Consider the following 23,877-nt stretch of genomic DNA (forward strand, 5'->3'; position numbering starts at 1 on the left):
ATTATTTGATTCTGACCCAGTCCTCTGGGCGGCATGCTAAGTCAGTTCCCCTCGCCACAGAGGATGAGGAGGAGCACAGTGAGGCATGCTGCCAGATTCACCTCTGTTTGTGTTGTGCCAAGAGGTTCAGGTCATGTGGTCGTGGTCCCGTTTTCTCCTTTTGGCTTTGCCCCAGTTTTGCTGCACAGAGGGTCCTTGCAAGATAGGAGAGAGGAAGATAGAGAGGAAGATAGAAGAGGGAAGGGGCGGGGGGAGAAGGCAAGCGCAGCAAGAGGAAGGTGAAGATAGTAAATGCAGGAAAAGTAAGCTAGAAGAATTAAAAAGAGGCAGTAATAAGGAAAAATGCTGGAGCTACTGCAAAGTCCTGTTCCTGGGAGCAAGGCAGGACTGGAACTGGGAGGATCTTAACAGAGGCAGCATGGGCAACTTTCGTTTCCTTGGAAGTCCTGCCTACAAGGGAGCAAATGGGCATGAAAACCCACTAAAATGGATACCCTCCTATTCTGGGAGAGAAAGCAATACTAAATATAAGTCACTGGGCACCCCAGAACATTACAGTATGAGATGGAACTTGGCTTGAAAGCAAACTTTTTGGAGCTCAGTAATGTGGAGCAACCAATGATTCATATGAAAAAACTTGCATTTTGTTACCACAAACTATTCAAATCAAATGTGTCCCCTTTCTTTGTAATTCTAGAGCTCTGAGCACAAAACATATGGCAGCTGACTCCCAGATGGCTGACCTTCCCGGGAGAATTGAGTGAGCAATTTCAGATCAAAATAGTATATGGATAAAATGAAGGATATGTTGAAAATAATGACTAATGTCTTCTTTGCCCCAGATGCAGTCTATGATAAAGACCCCTTGAGGAAACAATAAATTCTGCTTTGAAGGTGGCTTGTGGGATGCAATGCGGGGACTTCTCCACTAAACAGAGAGGAACCCCATGGAGCTTAGTCTGCTATAGCTGGCAATAATTCTTTTCCATGCACAGGTGTCTGGATAGTGGTCCTGATCATATGGCTTACTCATACAGACAATATTAACAATTCACATGACACGTTTTAATCGGGAAGGATTATCTATTGGGATGGGATTAAAAAGTCTACTTTAGGCAGGCACAAAGACATGGCCAAACCAGTGTGACTTCTGACATTAAAATACACACACACCAAAAAACAGAACAGCAGACTCTTTCCCCACCTTCTGCCATATCACAAAAGCAGCTGGCCATGTATGTAACACTTGAGAAAAACAATTCCAAAGACCCACTGGGCACATCAAACTAGTTATGTGGTTCTTTGGATCTTGGTCTAAGATTACTATGTATTTCAAAAGCAACACAATTCTTAAAATGGTTGGGAGAAATGTAAGGCTAGAAGTTATTTTAAATGTATTTTTGCAATGTCACAGGTCGTAACAATATATTGACTTGTAACAATTAAAGTAAACCAATTAAAGTTCTCTGAGTTACAAACATCCATACTTACAAACAAAGCTCCATAACATATTAACAGTAAGGAAGTCCCCAACTTACAAACGCAAACCTACACTTGTTGTCGCTCTTTATTATTTATTATTATTATTATTTTAATTTATATCCCGCTCTTCCTCCAAGGAGCCCAGAGTGGTGTACTACATATTTGAATTTCTCTTTCACAACAACCCTGTGAAGTAGGTTAGGCTGAGAGAGAAGTGATTGGCCCAGAGTCACCCAGCTAGTTTCATGGCTGAATGAGGATTTGAACTCGGGTCTCCCCGGTCCTAGTCCTGCACTCTAACCACTACACCACACTGGCTCTCTTTATATGAGTTCTAAATTATGAACATTTGATTTACAAATGAACTTTTGAAACAAAACCCATTTGTAATTTGGGGACTTCCTGAATATAAAATGGCTAACAATTCCAATAGTGGTGCGGCGGTGCTAGGGATATGCACAAAACCGGTCTGCCCGGTTTGGTTTTAGTCAAACAGAACTGGGCATGTTCCGTCCCCCCCCCCCCTCCACCAACAGACCCCCCCCCCCCCAGCTCGGCTCAAATTCGAGCCAATTTGGGGGGTTTAACATATATTTTTAAAATATATATTTTAAAAACACTCACCACCTCCAGGGGGGTGCTGCCACGTCAGGGTCTTTGGTGGTCCCCCCTCCCCCCACTGGCCTCCCCTTGGTCTCAAAATGGCCCAGTTCAGGCCATTTATGGCCTCTCTGCACTGGTGGCAGCCACTTTGTAGGCCACTGCACATGCACACAGGCCATCTGTGTGACCGGGGATGGCCAGTGCTCATGCGTGGTGGCCTCCAAAATTGGGGTCATACAGATAGCCAACTGGGGTCAAACAGATGCCAGTGCTTATGTGTGGCGGCCTCCAAAATGGCCACCAACAATGCAGAGAGGCCCAGAACGGGCCAAAAACAGTCCAAACTGGGCCATTTTGAGACCAGGGAGGAGGCCGGCAGGTGGAAGGGAAACCAATGGTGACCCCGCCACAGCAGTGCACCCCGTGGAGGGTTTTTTAAAAAATTGGATGTTAGAACCCCCAAACTGGCCCCGAGCCACAGGGCGTTCAGCGAGCCCTTGAGCCAGACAGTTCGATGGCAAACCAGCTTGAGGATGAGCCAGTTCTTACATCCCTAAGTGCTGCATGCAATGTACCTCCACAAAGTTTAGTAATTCCACTGTGCACTCTAGGGCAATGATTTTAGTTGAAACTTCTCCCCCCAGAAACACTCTGTGTGACTCATGCTTTGCACAAAATGCTTCCACATTGTTACTTGGGATGTTTGCCATATATATGTCTATACACATGTTTATAAATTTAAATCAGATGTACATATATTGGTAAAAGTATGAGAAGATGTCACTATCTTGACAGAAGCAGCGATCCTAGTTCTAGGAATCTGAGCCAACGCATATAAACATGTTCACGGAAATATACATAAATGTGGTTTCCTAATTTGCACAAACTTCTTTCCAAGAAAGTGTAAAAAAAAAATCTATATCAAATGAAGTATCTGCAACAGCTATTTATTACATTTATTATCTTGCCTTTCTACTATCATAGAGCTCACTGAAACATACATAGAATTTCCAGGCAGTATCCTATTAGGCCACTGACCAGACCCAGACATCTGAGCTTCAGGAAATCTCCTGCATCTTGTGCTTTCAATCCATTACCCAGAGACTATAAAGAGTTTCCTCACAACAGAACTCAAAATCAAATGTTGTTTCTCAGTAACTAATATGCATGATGCATATTATTGTATGATTCTGAGAGATAGTGACATGCCTAAGGTCACTTATTAGTGCGTTTGTGACTGCAGAAGGATTTCGTGATACTACATCGGCAGCAGGATCAGTGTCATTTATCCACCTGGTTAACGTATAGAATATACCAGACAACCAATGAAAAATGCAACACCCTTGAAATTGATTATATTTATTTTTGGTGGAAATGATCAAAAGCATTTCTAAATAGCAGTGGTAAATAACTGGCTGACATCCAGACTAACACTGCAATAGTACAAACCTATTACATTAGTGCAAGAATGTTGTGATAGCTAGTTCTGCTAAGTCAGGAGCTTGCATTTTAGACTACTGTTGTACCAGTACAAAAGGGTGCACTTACATACTCCTCCTGCTGTAAAACCTTTCCATCAGTCCATATATGTTGCAGGAAATCATGCTAAGCTATTCAGTATACTTGTAACACAAGTAATGCTAGACAAGCCGATGGAGAGTGCAAGAGACTGAGCAACTACAGGTTGCTTTCCTGTAACTTTGGTTCATCTAGTGGTCTGTCCTTTTACATAAATGGGCTATGCGCCTGCGCAAAGACATAAGAACATAAGAACAGCCCTGCAGGATCAGGCCCAAGGCCCATCTAGTCCAGCATCCTCTTTCGCACAATGGCCCACCAGATGCCGCTGGAAGCCACAGACAGGAGTTGAGGGTGTGTCCTCTCTCCTGTCATTGCTCCCCTGCAACTGGACTCAGAGGCATCCTGCCTTTGAGGCTGGAGGTGGCCCACAGCCCTCCGACTAGTAGCCATTGACAGACGTCTCCTCCATGAAATCCAAACCCCTCTTAAAGCCATCCAGGTTGTTGGCTGTCACCACATCCTGTGGCAGAGAATTCCACAAGTGGATCATGCGTTGTGTGAAAAAGTACTTCCGTTTGTTGGTCCTAGACCTCCTGGCAATCAATTTCATGGAGTGACCCCTGGTTCTAGTGTTGTGTGAGATGGAAAAGAATTTCTCCCTCTCCACTTTCTCCACACCATGCATGATTTTATAGACCTCTATCATGTCTCCCCGCAGTTGTCTTTTTTCTAAACTAAAAAGCCCCAGGTGTTGTAGTCTTGCCTCATAAGAAAGGTGCTCTAGGCCCCTGATCATCTTGGTTGCCCTCTTCTGTACCTTCTCCAGTTCAACAATGTCCTTTTTAAGATGTGGTGACCAGAATTGTACGCAGTACTCCAATGGTGGTCGCACCATAGTTTTGTATAAGGACATTATAATATTAGCCGTTTTATTTTCAATCTCCTTCCTAATGATCCCTAGCATGGAATTTGCCTTTTTCACAGCTGCTGCACATTGAGTCAACACTTTCAAGGAGCTGTCCACCACGACCCCAAGATCCCTCTCCTGGTCAGTCACCGACAGCTCGGATCCCATCAGCATATACTTGAAGTTAGGGTTTTTCGTCCCAATGTGCATCACTTTACACTTGCTAACATTGAACTGCATTTGCCATTTTGTCGCCCACTCCCCCAGTTTGGAGAGATCCTTTTGTTGCTGCTCACAATCCGTTTTGGATTTCACTACCCGGAAGAGTTTTGTATCATCTGCAAATTTGGCCACATCGCTGCTTACCTCTGCTTCTAGATCATTTATGAATAAATTTAAAAAGCACCGGTCCCAGTACAGATCCCTGGGGGACCCCACTTCTTACTTCCCTCCATTGTGAAAACTCTCCATTTATACCTACCCTCTGTTTCCTGTCTTTCAACCAGTTAGCAATCCACACATGCACTTGTCCCCTTATCCCATGACTGCTATGTTTCCTCAGGAGTCTTTGATGAGGAACGTTGTCAAAAGCTTTTTGGAAGTCCAGGTAGACTATGTCAACTGGATCACCTTGATCCACACGCTCGTTGACACTCTCAAAGAACTCCAAAAGGTTGGTGAGGCAAGATTTACCTTTGCAGAAGCCATGCTGGCTCCAGCAGGGCCTGTTCTTCTAGGTGCTTTACAATTTTATCCTTGAGGATGCTTTCCATCAATTTGCCTGGAACAGACGTTAGGCTAACTGGCCTGTAATTTCCCGGATCTCTCCTAGATCCCTTTTTGAAAATAGGTGTTACATTTGCTACTCTCCAGTCCTCTGGTACAGAGCCTGATTCCAGGCATAAGTTAAATATTTTAGCAAGGAGGTCGGCAATTTCACATTTGAGTTCTTTGAGGACTCTTGGATGGATGCCATCTGGCCCTGGTGATTTGTTAGCTTTCAATTTTTCCAGACAGTTTAGAACATCATCCCTTGTCACTTCTATCTGACTTAGCTCTCTAGCCTCCATCCCTAAAAAGCCTGGTTCAGGAACAGGTATATGCTCAGTATCCTCTGCCGTGAAGACAGGCACAAAGAACTCATTCAGCTTCTCTGCAGCCTCCATATCCTCCTTAATAATCCCTTTCACTCCCTCATTGTCTAATGGTCCAACCGCCTCCCTGGCAGGTTTCCTGCTTCTGATGTGCTTAAAGAAGTTTTTGTTATTCCCCTCGATACTTTTGGCTAAATGTTCCTCAAACTCTCTTTTTGCCTCCCTTATTGTCACCTTGCATTTCTTTTGCCAGAGTTTGTGTTCCTTTCTGTTCTCTTCGTTTGGACAGGGCTTCCAATTTTGGAAGGAAGTCTTCTTCCCTTTTATGGCTTCCTTGATGGCACCCGTTAGCCATGCTGGCATCCTCCTGGACTTAGTGGTACCTTTCCTCCTTTTAGGTATACAATCTAACTGGGCTTCTAGTATTGTGGTTTTGAGTAAACTCCATGCACTCTGGAGCGAAGTGACTCTCCTGATTTCCCCCCTCAGCTTTCTTTTCACCATACTCCTCATTTTGGAGAAGTTTCCTCTTCTGAAATTCAAAATGTCCATGTTAGATGTCCTTGGTGATTCTCTCCCCGCATGCATGTTGAATTTGATGGCACTGTGGTCACTATTCCCTAAAGGGTCCATGACACTGACATCACGCACCAGGTCCTGGGTGTCACCCAGAATTAGGTCCAAGGTCATCTTCTCTCTGGTTGGTTCCATGAACAACTGTTCTAGGGCACAGTCATTTAGCGTATCTAGAAATCTGACCTCTTTGTCCTGACCTGAATGTGAATTTACCCAGTCTATGTGTGGGTAATTGAAGTCACCCATAATTACAGCCCTGCCTCTACTTGACGCCTCCCTGATTTCCTCCTGCAACTCCCAGTCACTGTCGGCATTTTGATCCGGAGGGCGATAGCATGTCCCCAGTAGCATGATTCCTTTCTGGCCTTGTATAGTCACCCACAGGGTTTCTGTGGAGGACTCCAGTCCACCTAGGTTTTCTAGCTTGTTAGATTCTATCTCTTCTTTAAAATACAGTGCTACCCGTCCTCCAAGGCGCCCCTCCCTGTCCTTTCTATAGAGTTTATACCCAGGGATAACAGCGTCCCACTGGTTCTCACTGTTCCACCATGTTTCTGTTATGCCCACTATATCTATTTCTGTGTTAGCAACCAAGCACTCCAGCTCACCCATCTTGGCTCGGAGGCTTCTGGCATTGGCATATAAGCACCTATACACTGAATCTCTCACCTGATGTATGCTATTCTTTTGACTCTTTGACCTGCTGGCACAGGCTCCCGTCTGCTCTTTATGCGGTTATGCTCTGTCCCCTTCTGTTTTATCTGAAGTATTTGCACCCTCATACTTTAAAGGATGGCTTTTGCCGAACGGGATACTGCCCAGCTCCCATCGGCTGTTCCCCAGGTGTCATTTTAAGAGCTGCTCTGCAACCTTTTTGATTTTAAGCGCCAACAGTCTGGTTCCATCTTGGTTCAAGTGCAGCCTGTCCCTTTTGTACAGGCCTTGCTTGCCCCAAAATGTGTCCCAGTGCCTAACAAATCTAAACCCCTCCTCCCGGCACCAACGTCTCATCCACGCATCGAAACCCCTCAGCTCTGTCTGTCTCACTGTACTTGCGCGTGGAACAGGTAGCATTTCCGAGAATGCTACCTTGGGGGTCTTGGACTTCAATACACTACCTATCAGCCAAAATTTGGCTTCCAGGACCTCCTGACTACATTTCTCCACATCGTTGGTGCCAACGTGCACCACAACAGCTGTCTCCTCCCCAGCACTGCCTAGGAGCCTGTCTAGATGCTGTGTGATGTCCGCAACCTTCGCACCAGGCAGGCAAGTCACCGTGCGGTCAACACACGGGTCACAAACCCATCTCTCTATCCCTCTAATGATCGAATCACCCACTACAAGGAGGCCCCCACCCCCCAGAGGAGTATCCCCTGTGTGAGAGGATATGGGCTCATCACCCACGGAAGGGGTCCCTTCTAAAGGAGCATTTCCCTCTTCCTCAGACTGATGTCCTCCTTGCCCAAGACCTTCATTCTCTCTCATAGCAGAGGAGCTACCAGCCCTGGAGTGGGATGCCTCTATCACATCCCTGAAGGTCTTGTCCACATGCCTCTCTGTCTCTCTGAGTTTCTCCAGATCCGCCACCTTGGTCTCAAGGGAACAGATTTGTTCCCTGAGAGCCAGGAGCTCCTTGCACCGAGCACACACCCATGACTTCTGCCCATGGGACAAATAGTCATACATGTGGCACTCTGTGCAATACTCTGGGAAGTGCCCCTTCCCCTGCTGACCTTCTATCTTCATACTGTTTTTGTTGGCTGTTTACAGTATTTAGAGAGTTTATTGTCCGTTTATTAGATAGTTTATTAGAAGGATAGGTCTCAGACCTCGTCGGGCCGACTTTTCCCCACAGATAGTGGTTATAGTGGGTGTTATAGGCCTGATAGTTGGCCACCCTTAAGTGGAGAGATGAGGCCGAGTAAAGCCTTCTCCTGAAGGAGTGCAATTTTCTGCCCTCCTTGTCACTCAGTGCCGACTGGCTGTGACCCCTGCTCCTTTGCAGAGACACCTCTATGACAATCGAATTAGGGGTGAGGTGCTTCTTTAGGAAGGCTGTATCATCCTGTAGTTGCACCTTATAAAAATTCTCCAAGCGCCTATTAGGCTGAGAAAGAGATGCCGGCTTTTTCCAGTGACCCTGCATGACCCCCCAAGAATGCCAAGTTGAGGGGTAAACCAAAACTAGCAATAAACCATGTGCAAACAGCATATATATATATACACACACACACACACACACACACACACACACACACACACACCCTGTTTCCCCGAAAGTAAGACCTAGCAGTAATTTCTGATGTACCGCTAATTGCCCTAGTGCATTTTGGGGGGCTAAAATTAATATAAGACACTGTCTTATTTTCGGGGAAACACGGTACACACACACACACACACACACACACACACACACACACACACACAAACATACAGATTCAGAAATTAAATAATTATATTTTTATATATGTGTCCTAAATTCTTTAAATATATCTCTTAATAAACATACATATTTCAAAAGAACACCAAGAAATGTCCAAAGTTGCCCAGAGCACAGAATAATGAAGATGGTAAAAGTGTTCCAATCATGCTTAATCAGTATGAAGGACTGTGATGCTACAACAGAACACCAAAACGAGTTCACTATTTCCCAAAGTACATAAATTTATAGGAAATGTTTGTATGTGCACATACAAAATGCTATCATTAGAATGAACACAGAGCTGATAAGTCCTTCATGAGGAAGCCTCGGCGAAAAATACTGAATATCCGGACAGTTTTTAAGGACTTACTAGTGAAAGAATTATCATCGTTACAAGCTTCAGATAACAGAACAGACTGTTATTACAGCACATCTCTCTATGCTAAGGACTTACTAGCGAAATAATTATTATCCTTACAAGCTTCAGATAACAGAATGGACTATCATTACAGCACATTTCTCCATGCTGATTTTAAAGGATTGGAACTTTGCCAACATTTCCTATAAATTTATGTACTTGGCACGGACAGCAGACAGACAAGCTCATGACAGTAGGCGAGCCCGGCTTGTTTCCCGGGTCATCCAATACCAAAGCAGGAAGCTCTGCTGGCAGTTCCTGGACAGGCAAAGCAGCCTGTTATAGCACGGGCGCTGAAGAGAGTGGGTCACATCACTCCATTCAATCCCAAGGGGAGAGTTGCGGTGAGCGGGAACACGGCCTCCCTTCCAAGTGCGAGGGCAGCTCATGCCAAGCCTGCACAGTTCCAGGATTCCCATACACGGGACCTTCTGGGTAACGAGGGCCATATCAGGGCCTAATGTAGTCTGAATAATCCAATCTATAGTGCATCTGATATCAACCACACAACCCAGAGTCCCGGCACCAAGCACCATAAGGAGAACGGTGCTCCGACGCATGGTACTGATCCAAATATGCAGGCTCACGACTGTCCCAGGTCCAATCATGTCTGTAATCAGAGGTGCACTCTTCCGAATCACAACGAGCACTTCAGTCCCTAAGAGGGATGCGCTCCTGACACCTCTGAGGGGGTGAACAACGCCTAGGCAGCCACGATGCGTTTTCTGTAGGCTTGGCCAGGGAAGCGTGCCCAAGCTCATCCGCCACCAAGAGTTCTATACCCGAGCGAGCCCATTCAGGTGCCAAGTCCAACGAATTCTCAGCCAAAGAGAAGGATCGGAACTCCGAAGAAGGGGGAAACCCACACAAAACAAAACACCAAGAAAAAAACGCTACTACGAGAAAGAATTTTTTTTTTTAAGAAATAAAATCGAAAAAGCAGGGAGAAAAAACAAGGGGATAAGATAGATCCTACTTGTTGTCAAGCTGCAGACTCCATGATGCTTACTGAAGCGCGGACGACGAAAGACTGAGGGGATGAGGAGTGGCGCAGCCACATATAGCGGCTGGGAGCGGGGTTCCTGCCCAAAGCAGGAGAATTGAGCTTGTTAGGTTCCGACGAGGTCTGTGTGCAGGCGCATAGTCCATTTGTGTAAAAGACAGAGGCCACAATAAAGAAGAGAATCTGCTCAGCTATGTGACTGTCTTGCATGTGTGAATCTTTGTCTGTTGCACTACTGCAGCATTAGTGTAGCTGTCAGCCACTGTGTTTGAGATGTTAAAGTTGTTCCTACCAATGGATCCCTGTGCGTTGTTCAATAATGTCACACAATGGGGCTGTTCACATGGAACAGCCCTACCCAGGCTTGCACAATCCTACCCAGGTAGGGCTGCTCATGTGGAGCGCTAGGATCGATCCCAATCCCAGCGCTGCCCTGCCAGGTAGCCCGGGTTTCCCTCCCAGGCTTTTAATGAGGTAAGAGGGTGTACGTGCACTCTCTTACCTCAGTTCCCAGTCATGCAGCAGCATGGACTGCCTGCAGCCCCATTCGGGCTGCCAGCAGCTTGGCCTACCACAAAAGCCAAAGAAGGAACATCTTGGCCTCTAATGTATTCCTAATGCACCGTGCTGCTTGAGTGGTGCATTATGGGATATCCTGAGGCCGGGTGTCCTACCCCCAGCCTGAGAATCGGTGTGCCGCTTGAGACGTCACCAAGCATGTGTGTGCATCAGTGGCAACGCCTGCAAGCACGCAGCAGTCGTGTGTGTGGGGGGGAAGTAGATAGGATCCTGACTCCCTCCCCCTGCCCCCAATATAATGGCTGTGTGAACTGTTAGAGATGCAGCCCCTGATGAAATTGACTCTTCGCACCAACAACCTTATTGAGCACTAGGGACAGAGACAGCCAGTAAGGGCATTCCCTCTCGGACCATGCTTTCTCCACTCTACTTCCCCTTTGTTATACTGATAGTCTCAGCTTTCATTCTCTATATAATTAGATATAAGTGGATGTAATTTAGATGCTACATTTCTCTCATGTTTGTAATTTTTGTAATTGTTACTCTGGTAATAGTGTACCATCATCTGCTGTGTTGATAATTGTTGGCACTTATGCTTTTGTGCGTTTGCCAAAATATTCATTATTTGTCTCAGAAATATTCATTATCAGTAAAAAAAACAAAAAACCACTCTCCTACAACAGCAAGAGATATACAAGTTTAACTAACTTCTTTTCTATAATGTGAAGAAAATATTTATTTATTTATTTAGCATATTTCTATACCGCCCAAAACACAAGTTCTCTGGGCGGTTTACTAGACAATAAAAACAACCCATACAGTCCATCATCTTCACTAATGGTGAAGAGATGCAGTATGCAAAGTGCCTCTGCAGCATTTAGTAATCCAGAGTCCCACTACAGGAATGGTGGGGGAGGGATTTTTGCGGATTCCCCTCGCCCCACCGGAGGCACTTAGTAGAACCCAAAACTAAGTCTCTGAGTGCTGCACAAACTTCAGCATCCTACTTTTGGGTTGCACTAAGTGCTTCGGGAGGGGGGAAATGCACAACCCCCACCCGCACACATAGGCAGTGGGATTCTGGATTACTAAATACTGCAGATGCTGCACCTCTGCACTGTTGGGGGAGATGTCAATCATTGCAGCTGGAGAAGTAAGCTATCCTTCATGCATAAGTGGTGAAAACTTGGCCTATTTGTGCTGTTTCCAATGAAAAACAGGATGCCTTATTAACTTCTTAAATAGTTCCTTACCTCAGGTCCAGGAGGGCCCAATGGTCCCTGGGGTCCTGGTTCTCCCATTTTACCCTAAAATTAGAACTCACATTATAAATGAAAGTTTTGTGACCAGGTTTGCATAAAGTATTTCTTATTGCTTAACATACATCAAAATGATGCACTGAATTTTTAATGAGCAATAATTATTCAGCTTTCCATTTATTTAAAAGTTTTCCTTGTATTCTGGAAATTATTGTATCTCATTTATAGCTGCAATCATGAAAAAGACACACCACAAGTTACAGTAGGCACTGGCAGAAGGAAAGAATTACATATATATATATATATATTTAGGAATAAAAACTAAATTTAAAAAGTGCTGTGCACATGTATATACATATATGGAATTAAAAAATGCAAATTACAGGTATGCAGTCATGTGATAGAAAAATTCAAAATGGATGAATTATTTGACTAATATCTGTTGGTAGCAAGAATTCTAATTTCCATACTCTTTTACCAACATGCAGCCCAAAAACTATACAGTAGCCCATTGACTTGATTGCATTTTAATTAGTATGGCATTTCCCCCTCCATAATTTATAAGTTTACTGTTAAAAAAAAATTAAATGATATGTAATCTTGTAAAATAAAATCATATATTTATTCCAGTAATTCACAAGTACTTCACATAATATGGTCTTTTTGTCTTATGGTTTCTCACATAAATAAAACAGGTTAATGTTATATCTATTGCTTCTCATTTGTTTTAACACTCACTCAATCACTCACTCACTCTTCAGGTCTTCCCCTCCCCCCACCCCAATACAACTTGATAGTACAGGTGGATCTCATTATCCACGGGGTTTCCATGGAAACTGTGGATAATAAGGCATTGAGTCTATGGGATTGTGGGGGTTAGGTTCCCAGACTTTAAAAACTTCCCAAAACCACCCCCAAAACAGGCCAAATAACATGTCCTACTGTATTCCTCATGTCTCCTGGCATCCAGTAATGCCCCCAAAATGTCATGGATTTCCGCCCTTTTTATTTTTAATTTTACAAAATGAGCCACAAAATGGTTCCTGCAGACAAAGTGGCGGCCAGAAATGACTTCAGCGGTCATTTCCGGCCTTCAAAGAACCACAGATATGTGGGTTTTAACCAGGCCTGCTCAACTTAGGCCCCCCAACTGTTTTTGGACTACAACTCCCATAATCCCCAGCCACAATGGTCAATAGCCAGGGGTTATGGGAGTTGTAGGCCAACATCTGCAAGAGGGCTGTAGTTGAGCAGCCCTGGTTTTAACTCTTTCATAGCCGCAGATAAGGAGGTCAGGTGTTTATTTGACACCCATGGATTCGTAAATCCACAAATAGCAGTTCCAGATATAACAAGGTTTGCCTGTACTAATTTGGTATAAATAATTTCCCCTACAGTTTCCCAAAATTGTTTCCATTTGACTGAAAAGTCATTTATAATAATTTATTTTCAATATAATGCCCTCCATAACTTAATTTTAATATTCAGCTGGATTCAGGTTTCCTATCTCTCCATACAGATTATTCAAGCAAAAGAAAAGAAAAGAAAAATCAAATGCACAAGTATAGGATCAGACAGACCTGCCTTGGCAACAAGACATGTGAAAAGGACCTAGGTGTCTACATGTCGAACATGAGCCAGCAGTGTGATGCAGATACTAAAAAAGCGAATGCCAACTTGGGCTGCATTAACAAAGACATAGTGTCCAGATCACAAGTAGCATTTCTACTCTATTCTTCTCTGTTCAGATCTGGAATACTGTGTCAGGTTCTGGTCACTGCATTTTTAGAAGGATGCTGATGAACAGGAATGAGTTCAGAGGACAACAACTAAGATAAGTGAGAGGTCTGGAAATCAAGTGCTATGATAAACGGTTAAAGGAAGTGGGTATATTAGCCTGGAGACTAAAGGAAGTGGGTATATTAGCCTGAAGACTAAGAGGCGTAAGGACAGCTGTCTTTGAATACCTGAATGGCTGTCACACAGAGGATGGAACAAACTTATTTCCTCTTGCTCCGGAGGACAGGACTAGAACTAATGGGTTGAAAAGATAAGGAAGCAGATTCAGGCTAAACATCAGGAGGAATTTCCTAACTGTAAGAGCTGTATGACAGCAGAACTGTCCTGATTAAGTATTTCCAAATGGGGCACATTGGATTTTGAGTGGATTCAGGGGGAAACAAAAGAACAGTTAGTTAAAAGAGAGAGAAACAAAATAAATCTAAACATGCAACCCCCTGCTCCCGAACACCTTTAGTAGATCTTAGGGTGGCTTCACATGAGGTTCAGTACTCCTGGAACCAGAGGTCCCGGCAAGCATACATTCCTGGTGGGCATATCGCTCAAACCCACCCAGATCCAGTTCTCGCACCACATTTTTTTGCCCAACTTCAAGTCTTAGTTACAGAAGTTAGGCAGAAGCTGGGAGAATCTTGGTAATGTGGTGCAGCAACTGGATGTGGGTGGGCTTGGACAACTCACCTACCAAGAGTGCACACTCTTTAGGAACCTCTAGTTCCTAGCTTACCGACCTGTGTTAACCTGTCTTTAGTACTGTTACTTCCTTGCAACATTAGAACCACTTTCATTTTATGACTATGTGCCAGATGAGATTCAATCTAAACACTTTAGATGTTCTTGGTTACTGAAATGCTAGCTAACACCACAGGACATTTAGACATACCAAGGGACCTGGTTTTCCTCGAATTCCTGACTCTCCTGGCAACCCGGCAGCACCCTTGGGAAAAAATAACAGCAGTTGCAACAAGTTGTGAAAATGATGTCTGCACATTACTAGTAAAACTGAAATAAGGTGATGCCATAATTCTTTTCTGAGAGAAAAGATGTCCCTGTCTTCCTATTCTTCCATGTCTGTGCATATATACCCTTGTGGTGCAATACTATGCATTTTTACTTGGAAGTAAGTCCCACTGTGTTCAATGAGTCTTACTCCTCATAACTGTTTATAGAATTGTTGACTAAATTCCCAGCTCAGTACAAATAATGGCCATTTTGGTTTTGCCTTAAATATCTGTTTTTTGCAATACATCCTACAAACATATCTGCTCCCTTCATTTACACACACACACAAAGACGCTAAAAAGAGAAGCCAGGATGGGTTCCCATTACCCATTGGCAAATGGGAAGATATGAAGTCCCACTCTTAAGGCTGGCCAGAAGTTGGCCAAGTTGGGCACTGGACCATCACAAAGCCCACAGCCCAGCCTTGAGGCCCTGCTGAGAGCCTGGCAGCCATGATCCAGAAGGTAATCCATAGATCTTTGCATCAGTCCTATTTGGCCACAGTCATGCAATGATGGGATGACCACATTGCATTGTTGTTCCATAAGGGAGAGAGAAATAGAGAGATGGTGGCAGCTAGCGTGGCTGCCCTGAAGCACTCTGCATCTTTGCTCCCCCCCATGTAAGCCTCCTTTAAACGCTTGCGGGAGCTTACATGAGTGGTGGGGCACTTTGTGGCCATCAGAAGGATGGGGACCCAGTGCAGGACCTTGCTCCAGAGCCCAATACAACCTGGCACTGACCCTGCTATCTCTACTTTTTATTAATTCACTTCCATACATCATGGGTAGAGGCTGGAGTGCATAAATGCCAAGTGCATGAACATCTAGAAAATTGTAAGTGGAAGCTATAGTAGACATAATAGTTCTAGTGCTTGCCACTTTTTAATCTTTGTATGGCAAGACACTAGTGATAGTCTGCTTGAAATATTTAATTATCTAAGAATTTCTGTATGATGATGGACGACTACTATGTTGTGAGTTGACCAGAGAACAAATTGTTATGGGGCAGCTAACAAATAAAGTTGTTGTTATTAATTTATTATTACTATTACTATGACAACAATGGTAGCCTACTAGCAATGGAATGTTCAGTTTTCTGGCAGGAAACCACAACACACCATGTAACTAATATTTTACACATATGTAACAGCCTCTCTTGATCACTAAATTGCTGTATTGGTGATGAATGGACACAATTGTATAGAATATGTGACTGCTCCATAATGCATACATAAATGAATAATCTGCTGAGATTATAAATGCAAGAAATTTTTAGGACAATTAAGTTCTTCAAAAAAGGTGTTGAAACAGATGTTCTAAATTACCTTGTCTCCTGGGTACCCGGGCTCCCCTGGCTCTCCTGCACTGCCTTGTTCACCCTAAACAATGCATTATTATATACAGGTACATAAAGGTATATATAAATAATATGTTTTATAAAGTCCAACAGACATAAACATATTTAAAATACAGCACGTGTATTACCCCACTGCACAAGTGAGAATTATGTTAGAGTCTCTTGTTATCAAAACAACATTCTAGTGTCATTATCCACAGTATTTAAGAACTGCAGCAGTAAGAAGTATGCATTGGCTAATATTCTCACCTCTGAATAGCTTATACAAGACAAAGTAACAGATAAAATTAAAAAAAACAGAAACTTACTGCAGGTGCTTTTTAAAAAAATCAGTGTGAGAAAGAATTCTTTGTAGAATAATATTAGTAGATAAAGTTCTAAGTTAAAATAACTCTGATAATGAAACTATTTAGATCACCTTATCACCTTTCAATCCAGTTTGCCCCATACTCCCTGGAAGACCCTATGTAAAATAAAAATAAAAGAATTACACAGACAATTGCTCCACTGTTTGGCAGAGAAAGGTATTCAACAAATTGTCATGTATTAGCTCCGTAACACCATACCAGAGGTCCAGGAATTCCAGGTGGTCCAGATGGCCCAACTGCCCCTACAACACCCTAAAAGACAATAAACAACATGAGTACTTTGTGTACTTACTCTCAAGGGTAATGAACCCATACAGAGACCTTAAAAGCAATATAGTATATTTCCTTCATGAGTGTTGGCTTTTGTCTGACCTGTGCTGGCCTGTTCAAAAGCTAATTAAACTGTAATTAAAGCTCTAAGACAAGAACTGCTTATACTAATGTTCTCCTCTTTCCCCAGCTGTAAAGTGCACTAGGTTACCCTTGGCTGCCTGCCCTGGTATTGAAGGGCTGAGTAACGCAGCCAGGATAGTACCACACTATCTTAGTTTCCAGATGGGGAAACAGGGCTTTGGTAATGGTACTTTACTCAATATTGAGGTGATAGAAGCAAAGCAGAAGGATCAGGTGCGACCAGCACTTGCTGGTTGCGTGACAAATTGCACCTCTGTCTAAATGGGAATTGTGAATTAAGCTACAAACATGCTTAGTATAAACTGCCCTCCACGTTACTCCATAATCTTTATTAGGAACAACCTATTCCTCCTGAGATATACAACTGAATTAAACATATAATTGAATTTCATATGGAACTTGGTCATTACTCATATTGATTCTATTCTTCAAAAAATATTCAAAACATCTCATTTAATTAATTACTAGCTGATCCTGCACAGAGCATCTGTGCGGCACTACCTTCCCCCCACCTTCTGCCCTACTCCCCTCCGCCCCAGCCTTCTGCCCCAGCTTGCTCCCTCCTACGTTTCCCCCTCTTTCTCTCTCTCTTTTTCTCTCTCTCATTCGTGCTCCCCCGCTCCCGCCTCCACTTTTTAGCCTGCTTGTGTTTTCCCTGCTGGCCGTTGCTGCCGCCTCCTCCTTCCTCCCGTCCCTGGTGTCGGGCGACCAAGCGTTCAGCTGGCTCCTTCCTGCACGGCCCTCCCTCTAGAGAGCATCTTCCAAAGCGGCCAGCCATTTGTCTCTGCCCAGCCAGGCTCTGCTGTTTTCTCTCCCCTCAGCTTCCCCCCTCCCTTCTGCCCCACCAGTCCGTTCAGTTCTCCTCTCCACTTGCCCGTTTTCCTTCCTTTCCTCCCCAAGCGGCCACTTCCCTACCCGGCCAACCGCTGCCCAGCCAATCCGGCGCCTCCACCGCCCAGCCAGTCCGCTGGGTTGGTGGGATGGATCCCCACAGAGGCACGTCTATGAGAATTAATATAATAGATTGCTGAGGTAGACTGAAGATGAAATTCAGGCACCTTTGTACTAACAGAGAAAGAAAAGTCCCAAATTCAGAGCTTTCAGTGAGAAGATTGACTTTTGGACTCGTAACCGTAAGAAAGTAGACAGAAGAAATGAGGGCCAAGCCAAATGTGACATTAGGAGATCTGTGATAAGATCACCTACTGCTTTAATATTAATAGCAGCCTTGGGGACCCTGAATCTAATCAGGACTGTGGAGATGGTGGTAAGGTTAACCTTTCTCCCTGTGCCATTTTTGCCAATTAAAACACTGTCCCAAAGTGTCTTACATGTCAGATTCAACACACACATCCACAGCTGCTATTAAAACTTTTTAAAAGCAGCAGAACTCTCAACATCATGTCTAATTCCACACTGAGTTCAAGATTCAGGATTATGCAAGTAGAAAAAAAGACACAGGTTTCAGTTGCATGCAAAACACTTCATAACAGAATGAATTAGAATAGCAGAGTTGCAATGGGCCAAATGTTCACGAGAAGATCAGCTTGTAAACTAAAGATTGCACCTCCACCCCAGCTTTTCTCTGATTAATTTTTGATGTTATAATACTCTCCTCATTCCAGAATAGGGATTTGAAGAATGTTTTAACTTGAAACGAGTCATTTTGATGGTTTTAAACTCGAAACAAAACACACTCTAAATAAAGGGGCCTGTTTTGAGCTCAGAACAAAGCAACCCCATTTCGATTGAAATGTTTCGAGCACCATTTTGGAAGCCTGTTTTTCTCTTGCTGATTGGTTTTCTGGCAATTGCTCCTGATTGGCTTGCGATCTCCTTGCTTCTTGGTTGGTCTGTTATCATACAAATCAAGTGCTGTCATGGGCAACTGTGCCCCCACTGGTTGGGAGGAGAAAGGAGGTAGCAGAAAAGGAGGGAATTTCAAAATGTATTTATTTTTTTAATTTTTTATTTATTTTTACATTTCTATACCGCCTTTCGTTAAAAAACAACCCCAAGGCGGGTATTCAAAGGGCCTGGAAGGCAGAGAGCACCTTTATACTGTGCCTCTCTTGGAGAAGAGGTAGGTAGGTTTGTTTTTGTGGTGTTCTTTGCTCAGCACTGAGTATAATATGCTGGGCTATTGCTGGTATAACTATCTGGTTTTTCTAGATCTCAGATTGACAAGGGTAGAACTTGGGTGCCGGCCTTCCTTGAGTTGTGGTTTGTTTTGTTTGTGAAAATAGTATTGTGGTGATAAATGTACAGTGGCAGCTCTGTGTTTGTGTGTGTAATATTCCTGGTTGGCTTAAGGCTGTAATAATAAAATTGATTGATTGACTGAGTGTCTGTAATATTTCTTGGTGATTGGTATGATGAGCTCCACATCTGGCCTTGAGACTAACTTGTGCTTCATTCATTGCTCTGATCTGCTCTGCAATCTGCATTGCAACGTGTACTCAGTCAAAATGTGGCTGAAGTTGCTCTAGATGAGCTTATGGCTGTACTTGTTGCTGCTAAAGGTGCTGCTTTGGCAGCTGCTGCAATGCTAGGATGTAAAGAGTCACAATTGTATGTGAGAGCAGCTAGTGCCAACAATGCTACTGCAGCTCAGGCACTGTGACTGGCCATTTTTGGACTGTGTTTGAACTGTGTAGTGGCACAAATCCACTTTATGTCTTCCTATGCAACCTGTTCACCAGCAGGATCAGAGGCAACTGTTAGCAATTGACATTGAGCTAAACATTTTGAATAGATTGCTGTGGTTGCAAACATATGTAATTGTCCCTTTTATTTAAATGTACACACATGTCCTTTAACATCATTTATTTCCAGAAATATAAAATACAGTTCTCATACCACTAAGCTGAGAATTTTCTGGCAATGTCTACTTTGGTCTTCTTTCCAGAGATTTCTATTTTTAAAAAACAACATCAACAGTAGAATAGTGCTGCCTGATTTTAACCACACTTAATTGTAAGTAAATGCCACCAGTTCCAATGAAATCTACTTCCAGGCAAATGTGCTTAGGATATGAGCCATAGCTTGACAGTATTGATCTGGCAATGGCTTAATGGACTTTTGTCTAGAAACAGGCAGCTCAGTGTTGATGTTATGGAACTATTCATATGGCAAAGCCCTATGCTGATCTAACAGCCAGCTGAAACTACACCAGATATAAGAAAAAGAAAATAATTTAGGTTCTGTGTTGATTTAGACTTGCATGTGAGCTTGGATGGAAGTGAAGGTTTTCTACAAGTACTGGATAGTAATATATTTTCACTGAAGGGAGACATACTTTCAGCTTGTGCTACTTGCTTCTTAGCAACATCCAAGAGAAACACATTAAAATTTATGTTAAAGGGAGCATAATTGAAGAATGCTGAGAAGAATCAAAATTATGGCATTGAAAAACACATCATTTAACATGATGACTAAGGAATACAAGCATAATTGTGCTTGAAAGCTCCTTTTGTGACTCACAATATATGACAAGTGATTACTTCTAACAACAAGTAATGTTGCCAAAAGTCTGAGCATACTTGAAACAATAAATTGGAGTCAAAATGCTTTCATTCATTTATGGCACTGTTAATATGTATTTTAGGACAGAACTAAATGATGCATGTAAATGCATTTATCTCAAATCAACAGTTACTTTTGATTTGAAATAGGTTGGGATCACGCTCTCTCTCTTTCTTTCTTTCTCTCTCTCTCTCTCTCTCTCTCTCACACACACACACACACACACACACACACACACACACACACACAGACAATTCTCATCCAGAGAGTGGCTGACATCCAGGGGAAACGACTTTTTGGCTTCCAGGCATATGTCCCTGAAGTCTGTGAGACACTCAGGGACATATTCCAAGAAGTAAAAAGGTACTTTTGGAGATAGAGCAGTGAAAATCACTCCCCACACACACCCCGTATGCACGCTCCGCTGCAAAGTAACATTTTGGCTGAACTTTAAAGCAGCCTCTCTGTGAGAGTGAAGTTCCTGCTATGCTCTCTTAACGCTGTGTTGGATATCAGCCAGTATCTTTATGCATAGAAGTAAGCTTTAGGGATGTGCGAAACGTTTCGGATACAAAATGTTTTGTACCCAAAACAGCCTGTTTCGGGTGTTTTGTAGACAAAACAAAACACCCATTTTGCAGACCCAAAAGTTTTGTATACAAAACAAAACGTCCCTGTTTCAGCTACAAAACGTTTTGTTGTTTCAGACCTCCATTTTGTGGTGATCTCTGAGTCAGTCTCCATTTTGTGTTTGACATCTCTTTGAATTTCCCACCCTTCCAGCCTTCTGATCGGTGACCTAAATCATGGGCTGACCTGCTGACAATTCCCTCCTTGTTCCGCATTGGCTCTTTTGCTTCTTGCCACTCTTTACTGACCCCACATTGGCCAGGGGAAGGATTGCTAACTCATGGGGTGCTGGGTTCTGTTAATTCTGTGGTGTTCTGAGTGTAGATTTTCTGGTAGCATATGAGAGTGGATTCTTGTTTTTCACTGAAAATCTAATATGCTACCAGAGAATCTACAATGAACACCTCAAAAACAACAAAACCCAGTACCCCACGGGCTTGTGGGTATGGGGGTGGTTGGCACCCTATGTGCACTACACAACCCCTTGCTCTGGGCAACCCCAGTGCCCCCAAAGTGGAATTATGGGGCTGCTGGAACCTAAACCTCCATTATTCCCTATGGGAGAAATCTTAGACACATATACTTCATCAAATCACAGAAGATCAGCCCTTTGCCCAATTTCTTTGAAATAATTCTGGAAGTTTCCTTGCCCCCATTGGGCACTACCACCCACCACACTCCGCTCTGGGTCATCCCTTTCCCCTTGATTTGAAGAGATACATTTGCTGGAATCTCCATTATTCCCTATGGGAAAATTCTTAAAGATGTGTAAACTTAAAAAATTCACAAAAAATCAGCCCTCTGCCTAATTCCTTTGAAATTTGGCTGCTAGCTTCCACCCATTGGACGCTACCACCACCACCCACTCTTTTTGCCCTGGGACCCTTTTTAAACATCCAAATCGATTCGGATTCGGAAAATTCTGCTACAAAAAACAACAACACAGGGCTGATTCGGATTCAGAAAACTTGGGTACAAAACGGGGGGTGTTTTGATTCGGATACAAACTGAAACAAGAAAATTCCAAAATGCACACCCCTAGTAAGCTTACATGCATGCATGCAGCATAGCGTTTTTTGTCTGCCAAATGCCCAACTATGCAAATAGGTTTTTAAATTCAGAGTTTAAAAAGCATAATAATGCAGAACAGAAGGCATTGGTTGCATTTTGGAAATATCATTCAAAGTGAGCTGTTTTGTCAGGAAGCTGGAGCAACTGAGATGTTTGGCTGTGAATGCCACCAGCCACTGTTAAGATGCTGTACTGTACTGCCGCTCAACTCATACATATGAATACACTATCCAAGCTGCACGTCATTTCCTATGTTGTCTCAATAACAATATAACTTTGTTTTGGTGGATGCTCTCATTTTTTAAACTCATTCACCCAAATCTGCTACAACAAACATTTTCAGCAAGAAGCAGTAACCCTCAATCACATCATGTCACTGTATCATAGCTAGGTCTTTGCACACCTCACAATGTCAGATTCGGACACAACACGACAGTGACACTGTTGAAAGGGGCAATGTTGACCCCTCCCATCCATCTTGTTGTATCAGGAATCGGAAATTTTTGTGGGACCCCTTGAACCCCTACCCTGCCCTCTTCTCCTCCTCCCCCTACTTTATCTAGGACCGATGGGACAGAGCTGGGGACAAGCTTCATGGGGTCCTCTTCACTTCAGAGAAGAGGACTACAACACCCACTTTACCTTCCACCGACTGTGCTGCAGTTTAAAAGGGCACTCTTTTTTACCCTAAATTCTTTTCTAGCTCCCTGAGTGGGTTTCTGAGACTTGTACATTTTTCTGAGGCTTCAATCATGACTTGTAAATTGCAGAGCAGTCGTGGAAGGTGAGGTGGCTGCTGTAGTGCAGGTAAAGTGGGGGGGGGGGGAGGGAGAGGGCAGGGCACCGGGATGGGCAGGGATTCGACAGAGATGTTGGATCTCTGACAGAGTTCTGACACATTAGCAGGGAGTTACGACTGTTGGAGGTTTTCTGCTGTTGTTCTGGAACTCTCTCTGACAAGGCCTGAGAGAGGTAATGTTGCTCCAACATTTCTGTCAGACCTATATTACTGAACAGGCCTAATGACAGCACAGCTTTCTACAAGCCCCTTCCCTTTCAACAATGCTAAAATTACAATAAAGGGCTCAGTGGCAGATTACAGCAGCCACATTATCATCTTTGGAGTGCTAGAAGTAAACAAAAAGAATCCCACAGGGCATGTTACCAGTTCCTGTATTACTGAAGTAATACAGGAACTGTATTACCTTATCTCCTTAAGAAGGGATTAGCGAATCCCCTCTTAAGGAGATATGTTAAAAATTACCCTCAAAATCCTTCAGTTCTGAGCAGAATTTGTCACAGATATGCTAGTAGACAGCAATGTCATATGAAATAAATAATTCAATGGAATTTTGAAAAAAGCATGAGACAAAGAATTATACTCACTCTAAGTCCAGAAAATCCAGGAGGGCCAACTCCACCAACAATTCCCTTTGAAACATTAAGAACATGAAAACATTTATTTAAGATGGTTATATTTCTTAACAATAGGTTTGGATAAGGACAAGGCCATTCACAAGGCACTTCATCCATCCAGTACACACCATAACTGCTGAATCAAGACTATCAAGTATTTTTATTTATAGATGACCATATCCACAGGATTCACTGTGGTAGCAATACTTCTTAATAAATATAAAATATAACTATTTGTGATTAATTTAGCCTTTATCCTTTTGACAATATGAGAACAGCAGCATACAGCAGATCTCTTCTAAAAACGCGCCCTTTTATTGCTAATACACTGGAAAAACTGCATAAAACTTTACTGGTGGTGGGGGTGGGGCAGAACCTATTTCAGGATTGGCTCTAATTTCTAGTTCACCTGAGCCTAGAACTGACCCAACCACTCATACAGACTTCTGCTGTAAAATTGAAATTGTTCCCAGTTCTTTCACACA

General features: G+C 43.2%; 1 protein-coding gene across 10 annotated transcripts in view; it reads right to left on the reverse strand.

Annotated features, from left to right (window-relative positions):
* The window catches only part of COL24A1 (collagen type XXIV alpha 1 chain), a 369,353-nt gene that overhangs the window by 200,860 nt on the left and 144,616 nt on the right, over positions 1-23,877 (reverse strand). For 9 of the 10 annotated variants that reach the window (XR_008306099.1, XR_008306100.1, XM_053245268.1 and 6 more), the window contains 6 exons: positions 23,363-23,407; positions 16,535-16,588; positions 16,387-16,431; positions 15,937-15,990; positions 14,491-14,544; positions 11,802-11,855 (listed from right to left, as the gene is read on the reverse strand). Coding sequence is in view for 8 of the 10 variants with exons in the window: in XM_053245268.1 (XP_053101243.1) it covers positions 11,802-11,855; positions 14,491-14,544; positions 15,937-15,990; positions 16,387-16,431; positions 16,535-16,588; positions 23,363-23,407 (306 nt within the window). In the remaining 2 variants the exon portion in view is untranslated. The remainder of the gene's footprint in view (positions 1-11,801; positions 11,856-14,490; positions 14,545-15,936; positions 15,991-16,386; positions 16,432-16,534; positions 16,589-23,362; positions 23,408-23,877) is intronic. The other variant, XM_053245266.1, reaches the window with a different exon arrangement.

This window comes from Hemicordylus capensis, chromosome 4 (genome assembly GCF_027244095.1).
Source record: "Hemicordylus capensis ecotype Gifberg chromosome 4, rHemCap1.1.pri, whole genome shotgun sequence".
Taxonomy (NCBI): domain Eukaryota; kingdom Metazoa; phylum Chordata; class Lepidosauria; order Squamata; family Cordylidae; genus Hemicordylus; species Hemicordylus capensis.